The 21194-nt window shown below is 48.0% G+C and overlaps 2 protein-coding genes across 3 annotated transcripts in view; one reads left to right on the top strand and one right to left on the bottom strand.

The window, feature by feature from the left end:
* The window catches only part of KIAA0753 (KIAA0753 ortholog), a 59410-nt gene extending 48952 nt beyond the window's left edge, over window positions 1-10458 (bottom strand). For both annotated transcript variants that reach the window (XR_012228895.1, XM_073565563.1), the window contains exons 1-6: window positions 9823-10458; window positions 6496-7063; window positions 6153-6259; window positions 4507-4569; window positions 3725-3946; window positions 3376-3583 (exon numbers count right to left, since the gene is read on the bottom strand). Coding sequence is in view for 1 of the 2 variants with exons in the window: in XM_073565563.1 (XP_073421664.1) it covers window positions 3376-3583; window positions 3725-3946; window positions 4507-4569; window positions 6153-6259; window positions 6496-7063; window positions 9823-9846 (1192 nt within the window). In the remaining variant the exon portion in view is untranslated. The remainder of the gene's footprint in view (window positions 1-3375; window positions 3584-3724; window positions 3947-4506; window positions 4570-6152; window positions 6260-6495; window positions 7064-9822) is intronic.
* A 75-nt stretch (window positions 10459-10533) lies between these two features.
* TXNDC17 (thioredoxin domain containing 17) lies at window positions 10534-20519 on the top strand. The gene is made up of 4 exons (XM_073565567.1): window positions 10534-10798; window positions 13979-14060; window positions 16739-16814; window positions 20252-20519. Exons 1-4 carry the CDS (start codon window positions 10654-10656, stop codon window positions 20318-20320), a joined length of 372 nt encoding a protein of 123 aa, XP_073421668.1. The 5' UTR covers window positions 10534-10653; the 3' UTR covers window positions 20321-20519.
* The last annotated feature ends 675 nt before the right edge of the window (window positions 20520-21194 follow it).

Raw genomic sequence — 21194 nt, 5'->3', positions numbered from 1 at the left:
GTCGGCCACAGACAGATAAGGAATAGGCCCATCCTGGACACCCACTGTCTCCCGTGGCGATGGATGGCCCCTGGGTGGCAGGCAGGGTGGCTTCCTCCTGCTCCAGGGATAATGCGGGAGCTCTAGCAGGCAAGGTGGGGGGGGGGGCTGCACCTGCTCTCTAGTGTAGGTGACACCATGGTTCTGCAGCAATCTAAGCAGAGTGGAGAGGACTGACCTGAAGGAAGCCTGACATTGCATTTGGTACATACAAAATATTTGACCAAGGTCGCTGAAGCAGATGAGGAGCGGGACTACTCTCCCTTGGGCATACTGACAGGCTTTACTTGGTGCCGACCGTCGGGGGTAGAAAGCGGAGTGAGGGAGTAACCTGTAGTGCAGTACTCACATACCCACGACCTGTGTCCCCGCCGAAGCTGCCGCCCGAAGGCTGAAGATGGATGGCGAGAGAAAGAGAGAGCGAGCTGAACAGCCCCCGCTGCCTAGAAACTTTATGAAATCCCCGCCTGGAAGTGGTGGGCGGGGCCCTGCTCCGGCCTCCTGGAGCATCAAGATGGCACTGGTATAAGAAGAGGAAGTCGAAGGGGCGGAGCCTGCCAGAAGCCGGAATCTGGCGTCGGCCGTGCTGGGCTCCTACTGGAGCCCAGGGCCATAAAGCTGCCACGGGAGGAGGCTGGAACCGCGCTGCACCACATGCTTGAAAGTAAGTGTTGGCTCTTAAAATAAGTATAGAGCTATGGGCTGCAAGCCCGAGTGCTGATTAGAGCGGTCACATTCAGCGTAGGGCGGCAGGTGAGCAGATTATAAAACGCTGCAGCCTCTTACCTCCAGTTCACCCTGTAACAGGGGTCTGTCATCTGCATGAAAAGATTGATGTCCCAAACCTTTTCTGCAGGGCGTCTCTCTCGATCATCAGGCTCTGGAGGGCGAGTGATGGGAGACGAAGGTCAGGACCAGGAGCGGTCACCTGAACACGAGTCCGTGTTAGCGGTTAGGGTCCTGCCAGTGGGATTCAAGAGGATACGGGGTGGCAGTACACGCCGTACTCATAATCCCGGTGTGGGAATACAGATGTAGCAGATCTACTCTGTATCCCTCAATGGCTACCTGAAAAGCAACGACGCACATTGAGGTAGGCATGGGTCTGCGAGAGACCCCTGTCTACCTCCTGCTGACACTAAGCAAAACTGATTGTCCTACAGATGGTCGGAGGGGTGTATACTGCGGAGGCGGAGTTAACATTTTTTTCATGGCATAGTGTCAACCTCCTAGTGATAGCAGCACACACCCACGGTTCCTGTGTCCCCCAATGAGACGAAAGAGAAACAGCAGTTTTCATCTTTAACACTTATATGTTGGAGGAACATCACATCTAGAAGATGACAGTGGTGACTAAAGGCCCCGTTACACTAAGCGATATCGCTAGCAATATCGCTGTAACGTCACTGGTTTTGTGACGCAGCAGCGATATTGCTAGCGATATCGCTATGTGTGATTCTTACCTCCGACCGGCTCCCCCCGCTGATCGCGCGAGAACAGCCTGGGACGTTTCTTGTTGTCAGCTTCCTGTGGCGACGACGAGCGACACGTGGGCGGGAGGACGTCAGGATCGCCTCGTCTGACAGGTAAGTAGCGACCCCCGACCGCCGCTATGTCGCTGGTGAGATCTGCCTGTGTGGCAGCTCACTAGCGACCACTTAGCGATGCACCAGCAATCCATATTGTTGTCGGGATCGCTGGTGCATCGCTAAGTGTGACGGTACCTTAAAGATATAAACCCCAGTGATTGCAGGTCCTGCTTCTCTATCTGCAATGACCAGCGACTGCTGGGGAAATGAAGCATTACACATATTAGCCGGTCATACTAATGTGTGATGGCTGGAAATTCTGCCAGACCAGGATGCGCTTCTTGCAAAACTTCTGTTACGAATTTCAGACTGGGGTCCTAAATTGAGGGCCCCCCTTTTAGGACATTTATATGACCTAATGGGTAACCAGCACTGGCACACATCGCAGTATTCATAGAGCAAGCTTAGCCCATAAATTGCATTTAAATCTGTAATTTTGCCTGACTTTTCTGCTGTTCTGTTGCTGTAGTTCACACCAATCTTTGGGATGATAGAATTGGGACTGAACAAAACTGAATAGTAATGACAGAAGTAGTACAACTGAAAATAATCCATATACATCTAAGCACTGGCAGAGTATTACTGAATTTCTTACAATGCAATCACATCCACAATTGTACATTTATTTTGCTTTATCAGGAGGCGCTAACTTTTTTGCAACCTACAGTGGAGGGCGGTAGTGACCATTGCTGTTAAACAGAATATTGGTGAGTCCTACCAATTAGGCCAAAGAGAAGAAAATAGGTTTTGTGTAGGAAACCATCTGGATGAGGTTGTCCTGTTAATGGTTTGTTCCACTGCTTAGGATAAATCATATTAAAAAAAAAAAAAAAAAATTGATGTGAGTCAGACACCCAGCAACACCACTGGTCAGCTGCTCTTGTCGCCAGCAGCAGACAGGCAGCTGCAGAGAACAATACACCTCCGTCAACTTTGTAGTGGATGCAGCTGGGTGCTGCAGATCCACTTAGTCGGGAGTCAGACCTCCACAGATCTGATATTAATCATCTATCCTGGGAATAGGTCATCAATATAAAAGTAGTGGAGCAACTTATTTTAAGGGGATGGGCTCACACATGTTGATCAGAATGTGTCCCAAGTACGTAACATTTATACATATAGTAAATGTGACAGTAATGCAATGTGGAATAAATGTACATTATATATAGATAGAGACAGATGTTCTATTTGTACCTTTTGCATCACTGCATATTACACTCATGTAGAACGGCATACACCTCCCTAAGGCTACTTTCACACTTGCGTTTTTTTGCTGCGCGTTTTTTGCGCACACAAACGAATGAAAAAAACGCATCTTGCGTTTTTTGGTGCGTTTAAAAAAAAACGCATGTTTTTTTGCGCATACGTGCGCATTACAATGCGCACCCACAATGCGCAATTACAATGCGCACCCATAGACTATAATGGGTGTTTTGCTTTTGGGGGGCAAGTCGGACGCACAAAAAATGCAACAGGATGCATTTTGTGAGCCCGAGCGCACACTACAAAAAAACGCATGCACATACAAATGCGTACAAACGCATGTGTATGCGCACCCATGTTAAAGTATAGGGGAAAAAACGTAAGCATTTTTTTGCGCTAAAATACAGCGCAAAAAAACGCAAGTGTGAAACCAGCCTAACTGAGCACTTGTAAGACATCTGCAGCAAAGTTTCCCCAAAGTAAAAATTTTCGAGACTAAAGATTAGAAATCCAATGTGCAAAACTAAAGAGACCCATCACTTACCAACCACAAGACGTCTACTCACACGTGACCGGCTCTCCTCCCGATGCTTGATTTCTTTATGGACAGGCTGGGGAGAGCAAGCTTCTCTAACAGGTGATGCAGCATTTCTTGAAACCTTTAGGACAGGTGGAGATTTATTTGCAGCCGTATGTGACGATGGCTTCCTTGCATCTGAAGATATTTTAGCTTCAAGAAGAACATCCAAGTCCTGAGTGAATAAAAAAATAGTGTGATAAGGGCTGGAAATTGAAAGATCAATAGTCACTTGGCTTTTAAATAAAAGCTCGACATTATGATTACATGGACTGTAAAATTATACAGATAACACACAATGGTAATGTGAAGTTACCTCCACCCGCTGGAGAATGGAGATGATTAGATTGGAAGCACCGGGATCACCTCCGGTTTCCAGCTTGGCTGTGCAGAGTGACAACTGGCGGATGATGTGTCCGAGCTCCTTATAGAAGGAGGGAATCTGCTGTTCGCCACGTTCATTCAACTGTGTGATAAACAGCTGCAGAGCGCGGATGGCTCCTCGGTGAATAGTTGCAAGTCGAGACATGGCACGAGTCTGATAGGAAGGAGAAAACAAAAAAAACATTGTTTGTAGTAGAGCTGTAATATGACATATATGTGCCATATAGGCACCATAGATGTACAGAACAGTAGCTGCGCCCACATCGTCAGGAGTGGGTGTAAGCTGAAGATTGTTGCATTGCCCATGATCCCCTTTTGTTCTGGATATTCAGGGCTGCAACGTTGCAGTGAAGTGAAACCGCAGCCTCTAAGTGGCGAGACCCCGCTGACCACCGCAGAATCCCAGAAAAGATGAATTGCCACTGTAGCGGGAGGCATAAAAAAGGACCCCAAGGTGAACTAGCTGTGTATGCTATAGGCAGGGCCTGATAGACTACACGTTCTCTTGACATCAAAATAACTATGAACGACTTATGGCTACAGAAATATTAAAAACTCATGGCTGTCGTGACACAAAGAAAATGACTGTGACCTTGAGAGGTTAAAGGGAAAACATCAGACACAGAAGAGGTACGATGCACAGGATTAGTCTTTTGTGACCCTTTCCTACATTGTGACCAGAGGAGAGCACTTGGCAGTCACTTATTCCCGTACCTTCTTTGCGGGTTTGATTTTCTGGGAGCTCAGCTTCTCTAAGTCCTCTTGGATTTCTTTTACCTATTAAGCAGAAAAGTGACAACATTATAAGCCGATCCACAGTGTGAATGGTGGCATAAAATCTGCATCTACCCGGGCTTCAGAAAAGCTTACAATTGCGCATCACTAATAGTTCATCTCACAGAACGGATTACCAGTTACTTCAGCAACAGAAGACCCCAATATGCTGCATAGCAAAAGTAGAAAAATGCAATATCTGCAGGCCAGTCGTCTGATTTACCAATACCAGCAAAGTTTACAGTTTGGGTGCAAATCCTCCTCATGATCTAGGTCTCATGTGACAGTTAATGGGGTTTTTCAGGCTTACAATAAAGATTCGCGTGGGCTCCGAAAGCCCCACTGACCGGTTGTCGCACCCAAACTGCATATACACTGTAGTGACTGCTCAGCTCCTATTCACTTCACTAGAAGCCGAGCTGCAGTACCCAGGAGTGGCCACTTCACAGTCAATGGCGCTGTGCTGTTCAGCAACATATGACCGTCAGAGATACTAAAACAGCTTTGGTCGAGGGTGCCAGAGGTCGGACCCCTCCCATCTGATATTGGACGACTGTATACTAAGAATGGGTCACCAATATAGAAAACCTGGATAACCCCTTTAATCCCATACTGAAGGCTTGTTTTTCACAGGACGTGTTCTACTTTTGAATGATACAACTCATTTCACCACTCAGTGTACAGGAAGAAAAAATTCCAAGTGCAGTGAAATTATGGAAAAAAAATAAAAGAAACAATTCTTTTGGGGAACCCCTTTTTTACGGTGTACATTTTGTGTTAAAAATACCTTTACAATATGATTTTCCTCATCAGCACGACTATGGCGATACCAAATGTACAGTTTTTTTTAGTATTTTAACGGTGAAAAAAAATCTGAAGTTTGAATTAAAAAAAAAAAAAAAAGTTGGGGGTTGCGTTGCCATTTTCCGAGACTCGTAAAGGATTCATTTTTCAGTTGTGTGAAGGCTTATTTTTTTCCGGGGCGAAATGACGTTTTTATAGATACCAGTTTGGGATAGATGCGACGTTTTGATCCCTTGTTACTGCATTTTTTGAGGTATTGCAGTGATAAAAAAAAGTAATTTTGGCGCTCTTTAATTTTCTTCATTAATGGTATTACCAATCGGGTTAATTTTATATTTTGATAGATCAGACTTTTCAGAAAAGGGCGATACCAGAGGTGTGTATTCTTTAAAAATGTATTAGCTCTATTTTTAATGAGGGAAAAGGAGGGCTTCTTCTGTGCCCCCCTCCCAGAGCCCTGGATTTTGTAGTCCTGCGTTGAGCTAGTTTCTACTTATTTGTGCTGATTATTTTCAGCCTAGTTTTTTGCTGTTATTATTGGTAACAGTACGATCCTTACATCATTACAGATCCTTTTGATTACCAGTCTTATTTCCTATTTTTATGCGCATGGACAGCCTTCAGTGCGGTGGTTTATCACTGATTTATTCCCATTATGGCACACTGTTGGGAGGGGTGCACGTTCCCCGCCTGCAGCTCTTGTGGCTTATGTGCCTCCTCTATGCACCATTTATCAGCATAGTCCTACTTCTCCCCCATCCTTCATCTGTAAGCGCCATTACCTGCTGCTGTAGGACATAGAGCATCCGGGCCGACCGTGCGGCTCGCTCCTGCTGGCGTATGCGGCCTCTGACTTCTTCTAGTGGATCTAACGAGTCTCTGTGGCGTTCTGGAAGAGGTCAGGAAATAAGAGAAAACAGAAAATTACGCGCCATATATTAAATCCAAATATTCAATTCAAGTCTCATCCTGAATTTGGAGAGGGTTCTTCACATTTTATTCATAGTCATAAGATGCATCCATAAAATAACAGGCCATCTATATCTACACTCAGACCACCCAGCAAGTATATCAGGTAACTGCTATAAATGTACCATTTTCATCAAAATATCAATCCATGCTGACCTTTCTGAGCAAGTTCTTCAATTTTCTGCATGTAAGAGTGCAGCTCCTTCTGTAGACGCTTCACCTCATGCTCACTGGGGTCCATTCCTCTCCGAGATCCTTCTCCAGGACCAGGATCCCGTGTCGGAGGCGAGTCTGAGACGCCCGTGTCTATCCTGCTCCGATGTGGGGTATACACATACACTCTGGCCCCAGATCTGGTCACTTCATGTTTTACGGAACCACTTGTGGCTCGCTCTGTGCTCGCCCTCTTCCTCTCACCCACGTCACGGCTGTCTGACACCCCATTGGTTTTGGGATGTGTTTGCTCCTTAGATACCACCTTGTCCCGTAAATGCTTCCGCCTGACATCCCTCTTTGCAAGCTGGACAGCGAGGTTCAGCCGCTCCTCAGAAACGATGCTGAAGGACACAGGAGAACGGGAATTCTGGAGAAAATGTTCAGCTGCTAAATGGTCGGTGTATATATTCGGAGGTGCGGAAAGCTTCTCTATTACGATGGGGGAGGGGTTCGTGTACTGGGCGGCCAAATTACTTGGGTTTGTTAGGACATCCAAATTAAATCGAAGCTGTGGAAAAAAAATAATAATTTCATTTAATTCTCCTCTAAAAACCTCTAAGCAATCTTTCCTGGTAAAGTTAGATGACTTCCAATATGGCTGCCATTACAGGTCTTACAGGATGCGACATCCAGGCCATCCCCTGATCTACTACACACAGGGATCTGGTCAAAATAAGCAAACGGTGAATACAGGGAGGGTGAATCATCATTGTAATCCATCACTCACATGTCCAGAGTGGGGATTACTCATGTGCACCATCAATCCCAGTACATAGGTAATTGTAGGACCCTTGTATGATCGCAGGTGGTCTGATTGCAGGAACATCAACTGTGCTATGGGAAGGGGATATATTTTGCTGGTGAGAAGAGTCTCATGAACTATTTTTTCCCCTAAACCTGTGTATATAGTGTAGTGTCAGTGTGCTAATACACTCTCCTACCACCACCTTCTCGAGTATACAGCACCGCTCTGCGGCCTCTCCAGCCAACGCGGCGCTCTGCGTGACCCGGAAGTGGCTTTTTCCACGTAAACTTATGGGGCGCTAGAACTTTTGTTGTAAGCGAGACATCCGCCTCACAAACCATACTGTAGAGTGATCACTGGGAAGAGGAGCAGAACAGCCCGGAACCCCAGAGAAAACCGCGACAAGTCAGTATGTTAACACACTGACACAACGTGCACATATACACAGACTTAGGGGGGAAACACTTCATGGGAGGCTTCTTTAAAGGGGTGGTCCACTACTAGGACAATCTCTTCTTAAACTCTTTTGCAGTGATAAAATAAATAAACCTATAATTTAAGAAGGGGTTGTCCTCATAGTAGATAACCCTTTTAAGGGAATCAGTTAGAAAAAAAAACAGGTATTTGCATGCATAGTGGGAATCTGCAGGTAAGCAGCTTCTCAAACCTGTGCAGCCTGATTGGAAGAGGAGCTACAAGGAGAAAATGAAGTTATACAGTATTCTCCCTGCAGACGCTGCTTCTAGACATCGGGGCGGTGTAATCAGGGGAGAGAGCAGAGCACGCTCCTGTTAAGCGAGTACTATGGCCCCAATTCATTAAGGTTTTATGCCAAAATTCTAGCAAAAAAAAAAAAAAAAAACCACCTTTAGGCCCTGTGCACATGTTCAGTATTTGGTCAGTATTTTACCTCAGCATTTGTAAGCCAAATCCAGGAGAGGAACAATCAGAGGAAAAGTATAATAGAAACCTGTCTCCACTTCTGGATTTATCACCCACTCCTGGTTTTGGCTTACAAATACTAATGTAAAATACTGACCAAATACTGAACGTGGCCTAAAAAGGTCGCAAAATTTTAGCACAACACAAACTTTCGTAAACATTTTGCATGACAAGTCCAGTTTTGACGCCTGTTTTGACCACCTCCGCCCAAGTGGGGAGAGTTGCTGCCAGCCAACACCTGCCTGTCTAATGCACAGGTCCGCTCACACGCTCCCCCAGCAGCGGCCATTGTATGGACAGGAGTGCTGGTCAGTGCGTGAGGAAACCACTAACAAGAGAAAGTGGACAACAGCTGAGAATCTATCGCTGAGCTCCTTCTGTCAGTCCAACAGGAACGCGTGTAACTTATTATCTGTCATTTTCTGAGCTCCTCTCAGCTGATTTATGACCAAAGACATTCCCCCTTTACACATACATATAAAACCAGTACCAGAAAAAAAAAATTCAGTGTCATCAGTGTGCCGCCAGTGTGATGGGTCAGCGTGCCGCCAGTGCGATGGGTCAGCGTGCCGCCAGTGCGATGGGTCAGCGTGCCGCCAGTGCGATGGGTCAGCGTGCCGCCAGTGCGATGGGTCAGCGTGCCGCCAGTGCGTTGGGTCAGCGTGCCGCCAGTGCGTTGGGTCAGCGTGCCGCCAGTGCGATGGGTCAGCGTGCCGCCAGTGCGATGGGTCAGCGTGCCGCCAGTGCGATGGGTCAGCGTGCCGCCAGTGCGATGGGTCAGCGTGCCGCCAGTGCGTCGGGTCAGCGTGCCGCCACGCCAGTGCGTCGGGTCAGCGTGCCGCCACGCCAGTGCGTCGGGTCAGCGTGCCGCCACGCCAGTGCGTCGGGTCAGCGTGCCCCCAGTGCGTCGGGTCAGCGTGCCCCCAGTGCGTCGGGTCAGCGTGCCCCCAGTGCGTCGGGTCAGCGTGCCCCCAGTGCGTCGGGTCAGCGTGCCCCCAGTGCGTCGGGTCAGCGTGCCCCCAGTGCGTCGGGTCAGCGTGCCCCCAGTGCGTCGGGTCAGCGTGCCCCCAGTGCGTCGGGTCAGCGTGCCCCCAGTGCGTCGGGTCAGCGTGCCCCCAGTGCGTCGGGTCAGCGTGCCCCCAGTGCGTCGGGTCAGCGTGCCCCCAGTGCGTCGGGTCAGCGTGCCCCCAGTGCGTCGGGTCAGCGTGCCCCCAGGGTGTCGGGGCAGCGTGCCGCCAGGGCGTTGGGGCAGCGTGCCCCCAGGGCGTTGGGACAGCGTGCCCCCAGTGTGTTGGGTCAGCGTGCCGCCAGTGTTTTTCCAGTATAGCAAAAGAAATTGCAAAGTACAGTAGAAGCTTAGTAATGTTATACACGGATGGAACATAGATGGCATCCGTGCTGCAGGAGAAATACGGACACATCCGAGTTTTACACAGACACACGGGCGGTATAAGAACATGGACACGTGCACAGCAGCACAAGAACAGCGTATGTCAGAAGTGACAATCCGTCATAAAGTGATGGCATAACAGCTGTTGTGGAACGACAACTCCCAGCAGCCACCGTCAGCTAAGACTCACCTGTGTCCCCCTGTGCCGCTCCATGACTGAGGCCAGTGTCTGAGAGGCAGCGCTCACCGTCCTCCCCCATCACTTCCCCACATTGGACCTCTCCATTTCTCTTCCTTGTGAATAACACATAAAACTGTTGATTCCGATCTCCATTTCCTCTCTATACAGCAGTTGAAACCGGCGCCATGACAACTGCGGCCAACTACGGGTCCCCACCCGGCCCAAACCTACCAGGACGCCAGTTACGGGCGGTAATACTGTGTACGTGCGCGGGAGCTTTATCAATAAAGTTTCTTTTGTTTGAATAGATTTATCAAAGAAAGAAATCGTGCTCCTCAGTTGAACAGACCGTGAAGCCTGTAGCTTCCATTGCTATAAATGCTGTGTTTTGTTTTCGGCGCTATTTCACAATAGTTCACTCATAGATCCCTCGTTAAAGATGGCCGCAGAGGCGTCACTGCCAGACCACATACTCGTAGATCGTTTCTCTGCGGATGTCGTGTGCTGAAAATAGAAGCGCTGTAGAGGTTCCGGAATAGTTTTATTTCTATAAAGACTTATTATGTGTTGCCCTTACTTACTGCACCAAAGATGGCCGCCAGCGCCTCACGGCTGTGATAGTGCTATATACTAGCCACAATAGACCGTTCTTCATTAACCCTTCATGATATGGGTAAGGCTCGTTTATTTAGACTGGTTTCCATTGCTATGAACTAACATTGCGCTTGCTGCAGTTACTTGGGTGGACTGGCCCTGGACGTGTAACGGCAGGAAGTGCGTGTGCTCTGGGTAACACCGCCCCCTCTGGTCACAGATAGCGCTGCAGAGCCGGCTGCTGGCATGGAGCGGTACACGGAGGTGAAGGTGCAGGGATACGAGCAGTACAGCCGGGAGGTGGAGCAGCACCGGGGGAGGCCGCTGTTCGCCCTGTTCTGTGGTGACAAGGACGAGCAGGGGGTGAGCTGGTGCCCGGACTGTGTGAGAGGTACAGGCACCGCCATACTGCCAGCCATAGGGTAAAGTTTTGCTGACGGACGGATGAATGTACGGGGGACCGCGGCGGACGGACAAATGAACGGGGGACCGCTGCTGACATACGGACGGACAAATGAACGGGGGACCGCTGCTGACATACGGACGGACAAATGAACGGGGGACCGCTGCTGACATACGGACGGACAAATGAACGGGGGACCGCTGCTGACATACGGACGGACGAACGGGGGACCGCTGCTGACATACGGACGGACGAAAGAAACGGGGGACTGCTACAGACGGACGGACGAACGGGGGACTGCTGCTGACATACGGACGGGGGTCCACTGCTGACATACGGACGAAGGAACGGGGGACCGCTGCTGACATACGGACGAAGGTACGGGGGACCGCTGCTGACATACGGACGGACAAATGAACGGGGGACCGCTGCTGACATACGGACGGACAAATGAACGGGGGACCGCTGCTGACATACGGACGGACGAACGGGGGACCGCTGCTGACATACGGACGGACGAAAGAAACGGGGGACTGCTACAGACGGACGGACGAACGGGGGACTGCTGCTGACATACGGACGGGGGACCGCTGCTGACATACGGACGGACGAAAGAAACGGGGGACTGCTACAGACGGACGGACGAACGGGGGACCGCTGCTGACATACGGACGGGGGACCGCTGCTGACATACGGACGGACGAAAGAAACGGGGGACTGCTACAGACGGACGGACGAACGGGGGACCGCTGCTGACATACGGACGGGGGACCGCTGCTGACATACGGACGAAGGAACGGGGGACCGCTGTTGACATACGGACGAAGGAACGGGGGACCGCTGCTGACGGACGGGGGACTGCATGCCTTTCATCTTGTGATTCCAACGTTTCTCATGGAATGAACACAACATAAAGCACAGTTTCTCTCCGTCTGCAGCAAGTGTCGTCCCTTTTTTTTTCCCGTCTTTAGGTTTTTATAACCTCATTGGGAAAAATAATCTGTGAAAAGCTTGCGTATGAATAACAGACGATTGTTATAATGAAATTATTAGGAAGAATATTCAGAGTATTTGAAACTGGTTTTAATATGGATTTTAAGTTCAATCTGCTTAAAAAACAAACCACTCGTGTGCACATAACATAACATTACAGAAAAGGGGGGAAACAACACAAATCCCCATCGTGTCCGGCACTTTCTAATCTGCTGACTGCCGGAAATAAGTCACTCTTGTTCTGTCGCCGAGGCTCTTGCATGTGATTTTTCAGCTGAAGAATGTGTCAGAGTTCCCACCGTCTGCCCGAGCGCACGTCACTAAGAGTGATCATTAGTGCATTGTCAGCGCTGAATGCAGATTTTTCTTTTGTGGATCATCATGTCATCCAAAAGAAAAAGCTGAAGCGGGCAAGGCGGGAAGATCATCACAAATGGAGGTTTTTAGAATTCTTTTTAGATTTCTTTTCAATAAACGCATACATTTTAAGTAAAAGTTTAAGCAACACCCTGTGGTTATACATTTTTTCACTTTATGAACCATCGCTCCATAATTATTAGAGAGAGACGGACGTGTGTTCTGTGACTGATGAAGTAGAACCTAGGAAAAGAACTTGTCATGTGCTGCATGGATATCACCTGGAAAGAGCCGGTCGTGCCCGCGGCGCCGAGTCTTTTTTCTTTTTTTTTTTGCACTGTGTGCAGGTGTTTTCCCTTATTCTGATGTTTTATCCCAATTCGTCATATGCAACATTTTTTAAACTCGCATATTACACCGTTGTACGTTGGCGCCGTAACGCAGGCACTGATTTTTTTTCTTTTCCTTTTACAGCCACATAAACCTTGAACCATTGCGCTATAGAAGGCAGATACATTTTGCCACTGCTTCCTCTTTGGTCTCCTATAGGCCGTGGTCCAGGCTTTGTGTTGGAGAGTACACCCCTGTCAGTACACCTGCTGCTTACTGTTTGACCAGTTCTTGGTGCACGAGTGGGCGCGCGGGTATCATATTATTAGGGTATGTGCAGGCCATCAGTAAGCGCTGTGGCTTGGATGCAGTGTACTTGTGTATGTTACAGCATAGTGGATGGGATTTCAAGAAATCCCATGCCCACTACGCGTCCGCAGATGCCCACGGCTCGCCCGCGGAGACAGACATGCGGCGCGTCTCTCCGGACTGCAGCATGTCAATTTCTCTTGGGGAGACACGAGAAATTTCACCCGTACAATGTATTGGATGTGGTGAATCCGCACGGTTCAGTGATCACACGTGGATTCGCCTGCGTCCAATAGACGGCAGCTCTTTGAGCGTGGTAAGCATGCACTGCATCCAAAGCGCTGCCAGTTCCGGATCGTCAGCACACAGCCTTAGATCCATGTTATTTTTTTCTTTTGTTAGCTTTTTTCTCAGTTACAGACTAACGTTAGTGATGAGCGAAAGTGGTCGGATAAGGTGCTAACCGTGTTTTCGGCGTGCTCATATAATATGTTCAAGTCCCCGCGGCTCCATAACTCGCGACTGCTCGACAGCCGCAACACATGCGGGGATTCTCTAACAAACAGGGAATCCATGTACGTGTTGCGACAGCCGTGAAACATGCAGCTGAGGGGACTCAAACGTAGTTTTCGAGCACATTCGCTCATCACTAACGAACATGCATCATTTTAAAGGATTATGATACTTTTTATTAAAAAGAAAAGGTAAAAGACACAGGAAAGAGCATCTATTGATTTGCACAATATTCATCTACTCGCACATAGTTGAAGAACTTGATACATAAATCAGCGACTGCTGGCACAAGACAATAGCATGCGATGCCGGCTTTCTGAGAGTCTGATGAGCGGCCCCTACATTGCAAGCTGTGGCCGTCTTCTGTCTCAGGTGAAGGTGCGAGCCGTCCTGTTGTGTCCTGCAGCCATTCTGGGCAGTGGGAACCTTTCCTAGGAAAAAGCTGGGATCGGCTTCTGAAATCATATATCAGGACTGATCCCATAGAAGCCTCCAGTCATCTGGGCTGGTCTGGGTCACAAAACGATGAAGGAACCATATTTTTATTTTGGCTCTGGACAACTTGCATCCATCTCGGCCTTAAAACAACTGATATTTGTGTCCCAGATGTTCCTGTGCTCTGCTAAATAAAGGCTTTATATTTATGCCATATACTTTGTTTTCTAGCTGAGCCGGTTGTGCGCAAGGAGCTGACACATCTTCCTGAAGGTTCTGTATTTATATACTGTCTAGTTGGAGAGAGAGCGTAGTAAGTAACTTTCATATCACTGCTTACTGTAATCTATAGTTTATTTTGTCCTGTCGGCTTACAGAGGGTCCGTCGCCCCCCCCCCCAAATGCATTGTAAATAAGCAATACAGTGTTGTAGGGACCCTACCCTCTATATATATCAACCCTACTAGCACCGTGCCTGTTACTGGTACAGGGCCTGCAAAAATAGCATTTAACTTCGTATGCAAATTAGGTGGTTATGGTGCCCCCTTGGCATGGCCAAGAGTGTGGCGCACGGTTACATCTCCTCATTTGCATATTGGGGCACTTCTTGTTTGCTGCCGGCGCATGTGCACATGACGTGACCAGCCACACGCGCACACAGTGGCCACTCGCGTTCTAGTCTCCTTAATGCCTCCGAATGTACAGCAAGTAGGAGAGCGCGCCGGGCACAGGCAGTGTGCACACACAGGCCGGCAGCATTCGGACAAGGCTCGCACTGTCAATCAGAAGCAGAAGGCTCTCGATATGCAAATGAGGAGGTGTAACCGTTCACCAAACTCTTGGCCACACCAAAGGTGCACCAAAGCTTCCTCATGTGCATACAAATTAAGCATTATTTTCTCAGGCACTGTACCAATTACAAGTGCAGTACTACCGTGTTTCCCCGAAAGTAAGACCCTGTCTTACATTAATTTTACCCCAAAAAGTCCCACCCTGTCTTACTTTCGGGGGAGGTCTTAGCCGAAAAAAAATGACAATTTCTTTTTAACCAATAAATTAACATTTATTAACATGCTGTTATACCCCATAACAGTGCCGTATCCCACTGCACACAGCCCCACACCCCATAACAGTGCCGTATCCCACTGCACACAGCCCCATACCCTATACAGTACATGTTTCCCTACTTAGTTTTTAAATGCTGGACGTTTTCCTCTGCGGTGCGGCTGTGGGTGCGGAAGGCCTGTGCTGCAGGGAACGCTGTGCCAATCAGCAGGGAAACAGCGGTGACGTGGGGCTGGGGCGGCCAATTACAGCCCAAGCTGCTGGACCAATCAGTGCTCGAGCCGGGGGCCGGCGGTGACGTGGGGAACAGGGGCGGCCAATGAGCTGTTGAGCTGGGCGGCTTGCGGGGTTAACACGGCGAGTTAACCCCATGAGCGCTGGACCCGCCCAGCTGCACCTGAGGACACCTCTGGAGCCTGGGGACCCAATGGGGGACAGCGGCGGCCCAAAGGTAAGGGCCTTACATTTCACAGCGGCCCCCAACCCTGCCTTACATTCGGGGGAGGCCTTACATTGAAGGACCCCCCCGTAACCCCCACCCTGTCTTACTTTCGGGGGGGTCCTACTTTCGGGGAAACAGGGTAGTATGGCTGTTATAGGGGCTAAGTCCACTTCTACAGTGTATAGCCCATTTAAAATGCATTATGGGGATGACTGACTCCCTTTTTAAGGAACCTGTCCCTTTTATGTTATTTATTTTTTTAAAAATCCACCAAAATAGTCAAGATATGGATATTTTTTTTTATTATTCAGTACTAATTTTTATGGTCTTTATAAGAGGGTGTGGCTCACAGGCTCCTCAGGGGCGTGTCTTTAGGCTGCTCTGCATAGTTACTCTTTGAGCCACGCCCTCTTATTAAGACCATAAAAATTTGCATTAAATATAAAGGCACATTTCTGGAACCATATGGCAGATTTAAAAAAAACAAAAAAAAAAACAAACTACGGAATACTCGGGAGCAGCGGGAATAAAGTAAGCACAAAACAGGCCACTTTTCACCTGGTGACAGGTCCTCTTTAAAGCATAGTGGTGATATAATTTTATACAAATTGAACATATTTGCTTTATCTAAATTTCTCCGAAACTGCATCGACTGTCAGATCTGTTCTGTATTTCCCACCTAAGATAAAAATTGCCAAGAAATACTGATTTTCCATTTTACTGATCACTGTGACCTCAGCAAACCAAGTACTTGTCCCAACTGAATGTCTCCGTACTTTGGCATGGTTCCGCAGGGGAGCAGCCTCTTGGACTAGTCATCTAGGCAGCGGCATCAGATAGCGGGGTTGCTGCTTTTGGTCATGGTTTATATTACTGTGAAACCCCTTTCAAATGAACACACAAAATTCTATTGAAAATGTAGTTTTGTCACTGGATATAAAGGAATTAAAGCCCCATCACAGATAAATGTCCAGTGTACAGCAGTCTTTTCTTTTTTTTTCCTTTTTGAGAACTATGACTGTATTTTTGGATGAAAACTGTGAATATGCTTGCAAACTATTGATTACGTATTCTATAGTGATTTACATATTAAAATAAAGGATTTTTTTAGGTAAAAGGGTATGTCTGGTCAGATTATGTGTATGACCAGATCAGTAGGTCGGGGTCCAACACCCCCAGTGATCAGCTGTTATTAGCTCTAGTAGTATCAGATGTAAGCATTGAATGGAGGTGTGAAGTTCAGCTCCGCTCAATGTGGCAGCCGAGTACTGCAGACCACCATTGTCAGGTGTCTGTAGAGCCTTCTGTTAAAGATATATTTTATTTTTTTTTATTATGCAGAAACAGTTCAGTCTCAGTTGTTAAGAACTAGTGTCCAGTGGTCTCAGTCCAGCCGCTATGGCATAAGATCTGTACATGAGGAGGTGATGGGTACTGGGCTTGTCTTTCTCGTCTGACTATGGATTTTGCATTTTGTTTTGCAGCTGGAAAGACCCAAACAATGAGTTTAAAAGAATCCTAAAGCTCAAAGGTGTCCCCACCCTTCTCAAGGTCGGAACGGTAAGTCTTCTACCTATGCACAGTCTTCACATGAGGACTATGGATGAGCAAGGTCCTACCAGATCACCAGTCAGCAACCGTCCTATAATGTATCTGTATTTCCCAAGATGTTGCTTACACATTGAGGGTAAATACATGCTAGAGAAATCCAATCCGTGCAGAACAGCTACATGCCGTGAAATGTAGGTTCCAGCAACTTGATGAAACTTTGAATATGACCCAATAGCAGGAAGTCAGGGTAATTGCCCAGGGGTCATATATCCTGCTATATATGGACGGAATATAGTGGCACCATTGTGGATGAGCTGTTCTAAAATCTAAAGAGCACTCCACATAGAGATACATAAATAAAATCTCCAGCTTGTCAAATTCCACTGTGGAGTCCATCATGGATTTCGCCTTTTGCAATTTAAAGTTTTTGCTGTGCTGTAAATTGGTAATCCATCATGGGGGTAGTCTGAGAATACGATCAAACTTGTGGCAAATTGGGTGAAGATTTTTGAGGTGTGATGAGGACACTCTGTTAAATGGCTTTTGAAGTTTGAACGTTATCAACGGGATAGTAGATAACTTTTAGATCGCTGGGGGTCTGACCTCCATGGCCCCAAGAGACCCTAACAACCAGGGCTGTGAAGAACCCCGGCTGAATGGAGCAGATCATGAGCATTCTAATGGGAGCGCCAAACATTACTGAGTGCTGCACTTGGCAATCTCAGGTGTGATCGACCGCTGCATTCAGCTGGGACTCATCAGAATCCTGGTTCTCAGGATCTCTTATCGCCACCACAGATGGACCCCCTAGCGATTGGAAAGTTAACCCTTCCCATGGATACGAGAGAACTTGAAAACACCCCTTTCGGGGCCCCCACTGTGTAATATGTAAATCACCTTTCCTCCTCCAGAGGCAGCTGTATAGTTACATAGCCTAAAAGCCCATAACGCTCCATAACATATTTCTGTCATGGAGCGGATTGGGGTGTGTGGAGGAAGCTCAGGAGCTGAGCCCCCTCTCCACAGGGCTGTGTTACATGGCCAGCTCTCGTCACTGATGTTTACCCCCTTTGATGTCGATGCCAATCATTTACAACAATATTTAATCCAAGCAGTCTTACCCGGGCACCCAAAGAATTCTCGCATCTATGACGTGATCACCAGTTACTGATCAGTTGCATTGGCAGCCAGGGGGTCTGCTTAACGCTCCCGTGCGGAGATCTCCATCTGCGTATGCGCCACGCCCCCGGCGGCCATTTTCCCAGAGTCCATCGCACAGGAAACCATGAAACTGCGGGGGCTCTGGCCTTTCACAAAATGTCAGGAGAGCCCCCCCCCCCGCAGCAGGACACAGCGCAGCTGCACCGGACAGCCGCAGCGGCGCGCTGCACATCAGAACATCCCCCTTATCCCGGCCTGCAGCAACGCTCCACTCTTGCCTCCTCCAGCAGCGACCCTGGGACCCTTGCTTCACCGCAGCTGCCACCCCCGGTTGGATGCATGGATTATAAGACGCACCACTATTTTATTAGTTTTTTTTCCCTATTTTTTCTCATCAAAATTTGGGGTGCATCTTATAATCTGAAAAATACGGTATTCAGTTTGTGTACGTGCAGTCACGTGCTTACCAGACGTGTGCTGCCTCACTCAATACAAATGAATTGAGCAAGGCTGGGGCAAGTCTAGTCTGATTGTGACCAAGTTATGCATATCCCTTATGTGCGTCACCTGGAGAATCCTCACGGGCACAGTGCGCACTGTGAGATTTCACAAGTCTGCGGTCACTTAGAGCTCCTGGCAGCCAATCGGTACCCTGCGATCAGGTGACGGGTGGGAGAAGTCATTGGGTTCCAGGGCAAGACTGCGTGGAGTAAATGTTGCTGTAAATGATTGACATGGACATCAAGGGCGTTAACAGCAGTGATCAGGGTTTTCAAAAGTATTGCAGTATACAGTACAAGCGATATAACGATCCCAGGTTCAAATCCCCTATGGAGCAATTTTTTTTTTTTTTAAATATTGAAAAATGAGAGAAGCATAAGCATTTTAATCATCCCCCTTTTTTCCAGTTAAAAATATATTCTTTTAAATAATAAGCATATTTGGTAACACCACATCCATAAGTCTGCTCTATCAAAACTATGAAATGATTTAATCATTACAGTGAACAATCTAATGAAAAAAATGAGAAACGCTTTTTTTTTGTGACGCCCGACCTCCCACAAAAAAAAGCAGTAAAAAGTAATAAATGTGTAGTATGTACCTGAAAACGGTCTTGACCTGTCTCCACTGCCTGAGATTTTGCACAGGTGCTGTCATTGCCCTTGAGGAGTCTCTTCAGAGCGGCGGCACAATCGTAGTAAGCTCCCGGTGACGTCACGAGAGTCGGACTATTGATCTTGACATGTGCCTCCCCGTCTAAGGAGACGACCCCAGGGCAATGACTGTGCCTGCACAAAATCTTGGGTGGTGAATGAAGCGTGACCTGTCAGCGACCAAGGGGGTGCAGAAATAGGGAGAGAGGTCCTTAGTATGGTATTTGGAAGGAATAGGTCATGTCCCCTGTGCTGACCACACATATATTTATACATGCAAATGTGATCTCTTCTGAGGCGTCCTTTTTTCTAAGGCTAGTTTCACACTAGCGTTTTGGAGCGCAGCGACGGCCTGCGCACGGCCGCCGCTAAGCCCCGCCCCTGCCGCGCCCCCGCCGGTAGCTCCGCCCACCGGTGCATGACGCTGCATGCGCCCTGCGTCCCCTATCTTTATCTTTATGCGTTTGGCGGCGCATGCGTCCTTTTGACGGTGCGCCGACCTGCGCCATACGCAACCTGCTGCAGTTTGGTTGCGTCGGCGCACCGTCAAAAAGGCGCATGTGCCGCCAAACGCATACTGCGCACGGCCTGCGCCCCCTGTGATAAAGATAGGGGACGCAGGGCGCATGCAGCGTCATGCGCCGGTGGGCGGAGCTACCGGCGGGGGCGCGGCTTAGCGGCGGCCGTGCGCAGGCCGTCGCTGCGCTCCAAAACGCTAGTGTGAAACTAGCCTAAGCTAAACAAGCCCAACTTTTCCAATCTCTCCTATGAGAGGCCTTCCATCCCTTGTAATAAAGCACAGGTTATTGGTTAGCTGGGTAAAAGCAATAGAGTGGGGGAAATTCTGCTGTCAAAGGGGTAATGCTTCATGGGAAAAGATATGCAAATTAGCTCTACCCTAGAAGGAAGGAAATTGTGAGCACAGTTTTACGGGTAGCCATTGACAAAGTTTAATGACCTGTAAGTGGCACTACAGAGACTTTTTTTTCCTTGTCCTGGATGAGACCTAGTCTACAACCCTTTTGTTTACCCTGGGAATATTGCCTGTAAGTCCCTCTACACCAGCTGGGTCTCTGCAAGGGCAATATGTGGTAAACCTATGTAAAAAGGAGTTATGTACTTTATTAACAGCCGCAGAAACTGACAGAAGATGAGTGCCTGAAGTGTGATCTAGTCCAGATGCTGTTCTGCGAAGATTAATCAATCCTTGGACAGCGCCTTCTTTATATCCTCCGTACACATGGAGGATCGGTGGTGCAAGGAAGGCGACAAGTGCTCATCCGCATCCATCGAGGCTTGGGCTGAAGACGGACAGCGCCAAGTTCAACACATTCCAAGATGGCTCCTGCTTGTAGGTCCTCAAAACGCTATCAGATGCAATTAAACTGACTTCTACCTATGGCTTCTGTTTTTTTTTAAGGCCCTTTATCTGTACGTTTAGTGCTGGCATATGGCCATGGTCCATCTGTGGCATCGATGGGAAGAAATCTCATCAAATATGTGATTGGAACACCACCAGAAAATGGCATTTTTGAGTTACCCTGCAATGCTAATAAGAGCTCCCATATTACAAATATTTTTTTTTTAGGTCAAATTCAAATGTCAGAGTGATGCAAGGACTTTTCGCAGGTCTCCATTCTTGAACTCGATTTCAGGCTGTGTTGAGCTCGAATCAGTACACACACGACCTGTCCTTGCATTGCGCTCTGTTTTTGGACATCAGAATTCAATCTAAGGCCATGTTCACACGGTCAGTATTTGTAAGCCCAAACCAGGAGTAGGTGATAAATACAGAAGTGGTGACGGGTTTCTATTATACTTTTCCTCCTGGTTTTGGCTTACAAATACAGTGGGTAGAGGAAGTATTCAGACCCCTTTTAAAATTTTCACTCTGTTTAATAGCAGCCATTTGGTAAATTCCAAAAAGTTCATTTTTTTTCCCCAATGTACACTCTGCACCCCATCTTAACTGAAAAAAAACAAATGTAGAAATTTTTGCAAATGTATTAAAAAAGAAAAACTGATATCACATGGTCAGCAGCCCCGCTCTCTCCCACTGCAACCCGTCTCCACT

This window comes from Dendrobates tinctorius, unplaced genomic scaffold (assembly GCF_039654945.1).
Source record: "Dendrobates tinctorius isolate UK_male_01 unplaced genomic scaffold, ASM3965494v1 ptg000016l, whole genome shotgun sequence".
NCBI classification, from domain to species: Eukaryota; Metazoa; Chordata; class Amphibia; order Anura; family Dendrobatidae; genus Dendrobates; species Dendrobates tinctorius.
This window is presented reverse-complemented; position numbering and strand designations above follow the sequence as displayed.

What these genes read in the sequence shown, in the direction of transcription:
- TXNDC17 (XM_073565567.1), top strand. Translation starts at nt 10,654, where the DNA reads ATGGAGCGGTACACGGAGGTGAAGGTGCAGGGATACGAGCAGTACAGC. An exon ending in CTAGTTGGAGAGAGAGCGTA is followed by an intron (nt 14,061 to 16,738) that starts GTAAGTAACTTT and finishes TTTGTTTTGCAG; the next exon opens with CTGGAAAGACCCAAACAATG. An exon ending in CCCTTCTCAAGGTCGGAACG is followed by an intron (nt 16,815 to 20,251) that starts GTAAGTCTTCTA and finishes CTTTATTAACAG; the next exon opens with CCGCAGAAACTGACAGAAGA.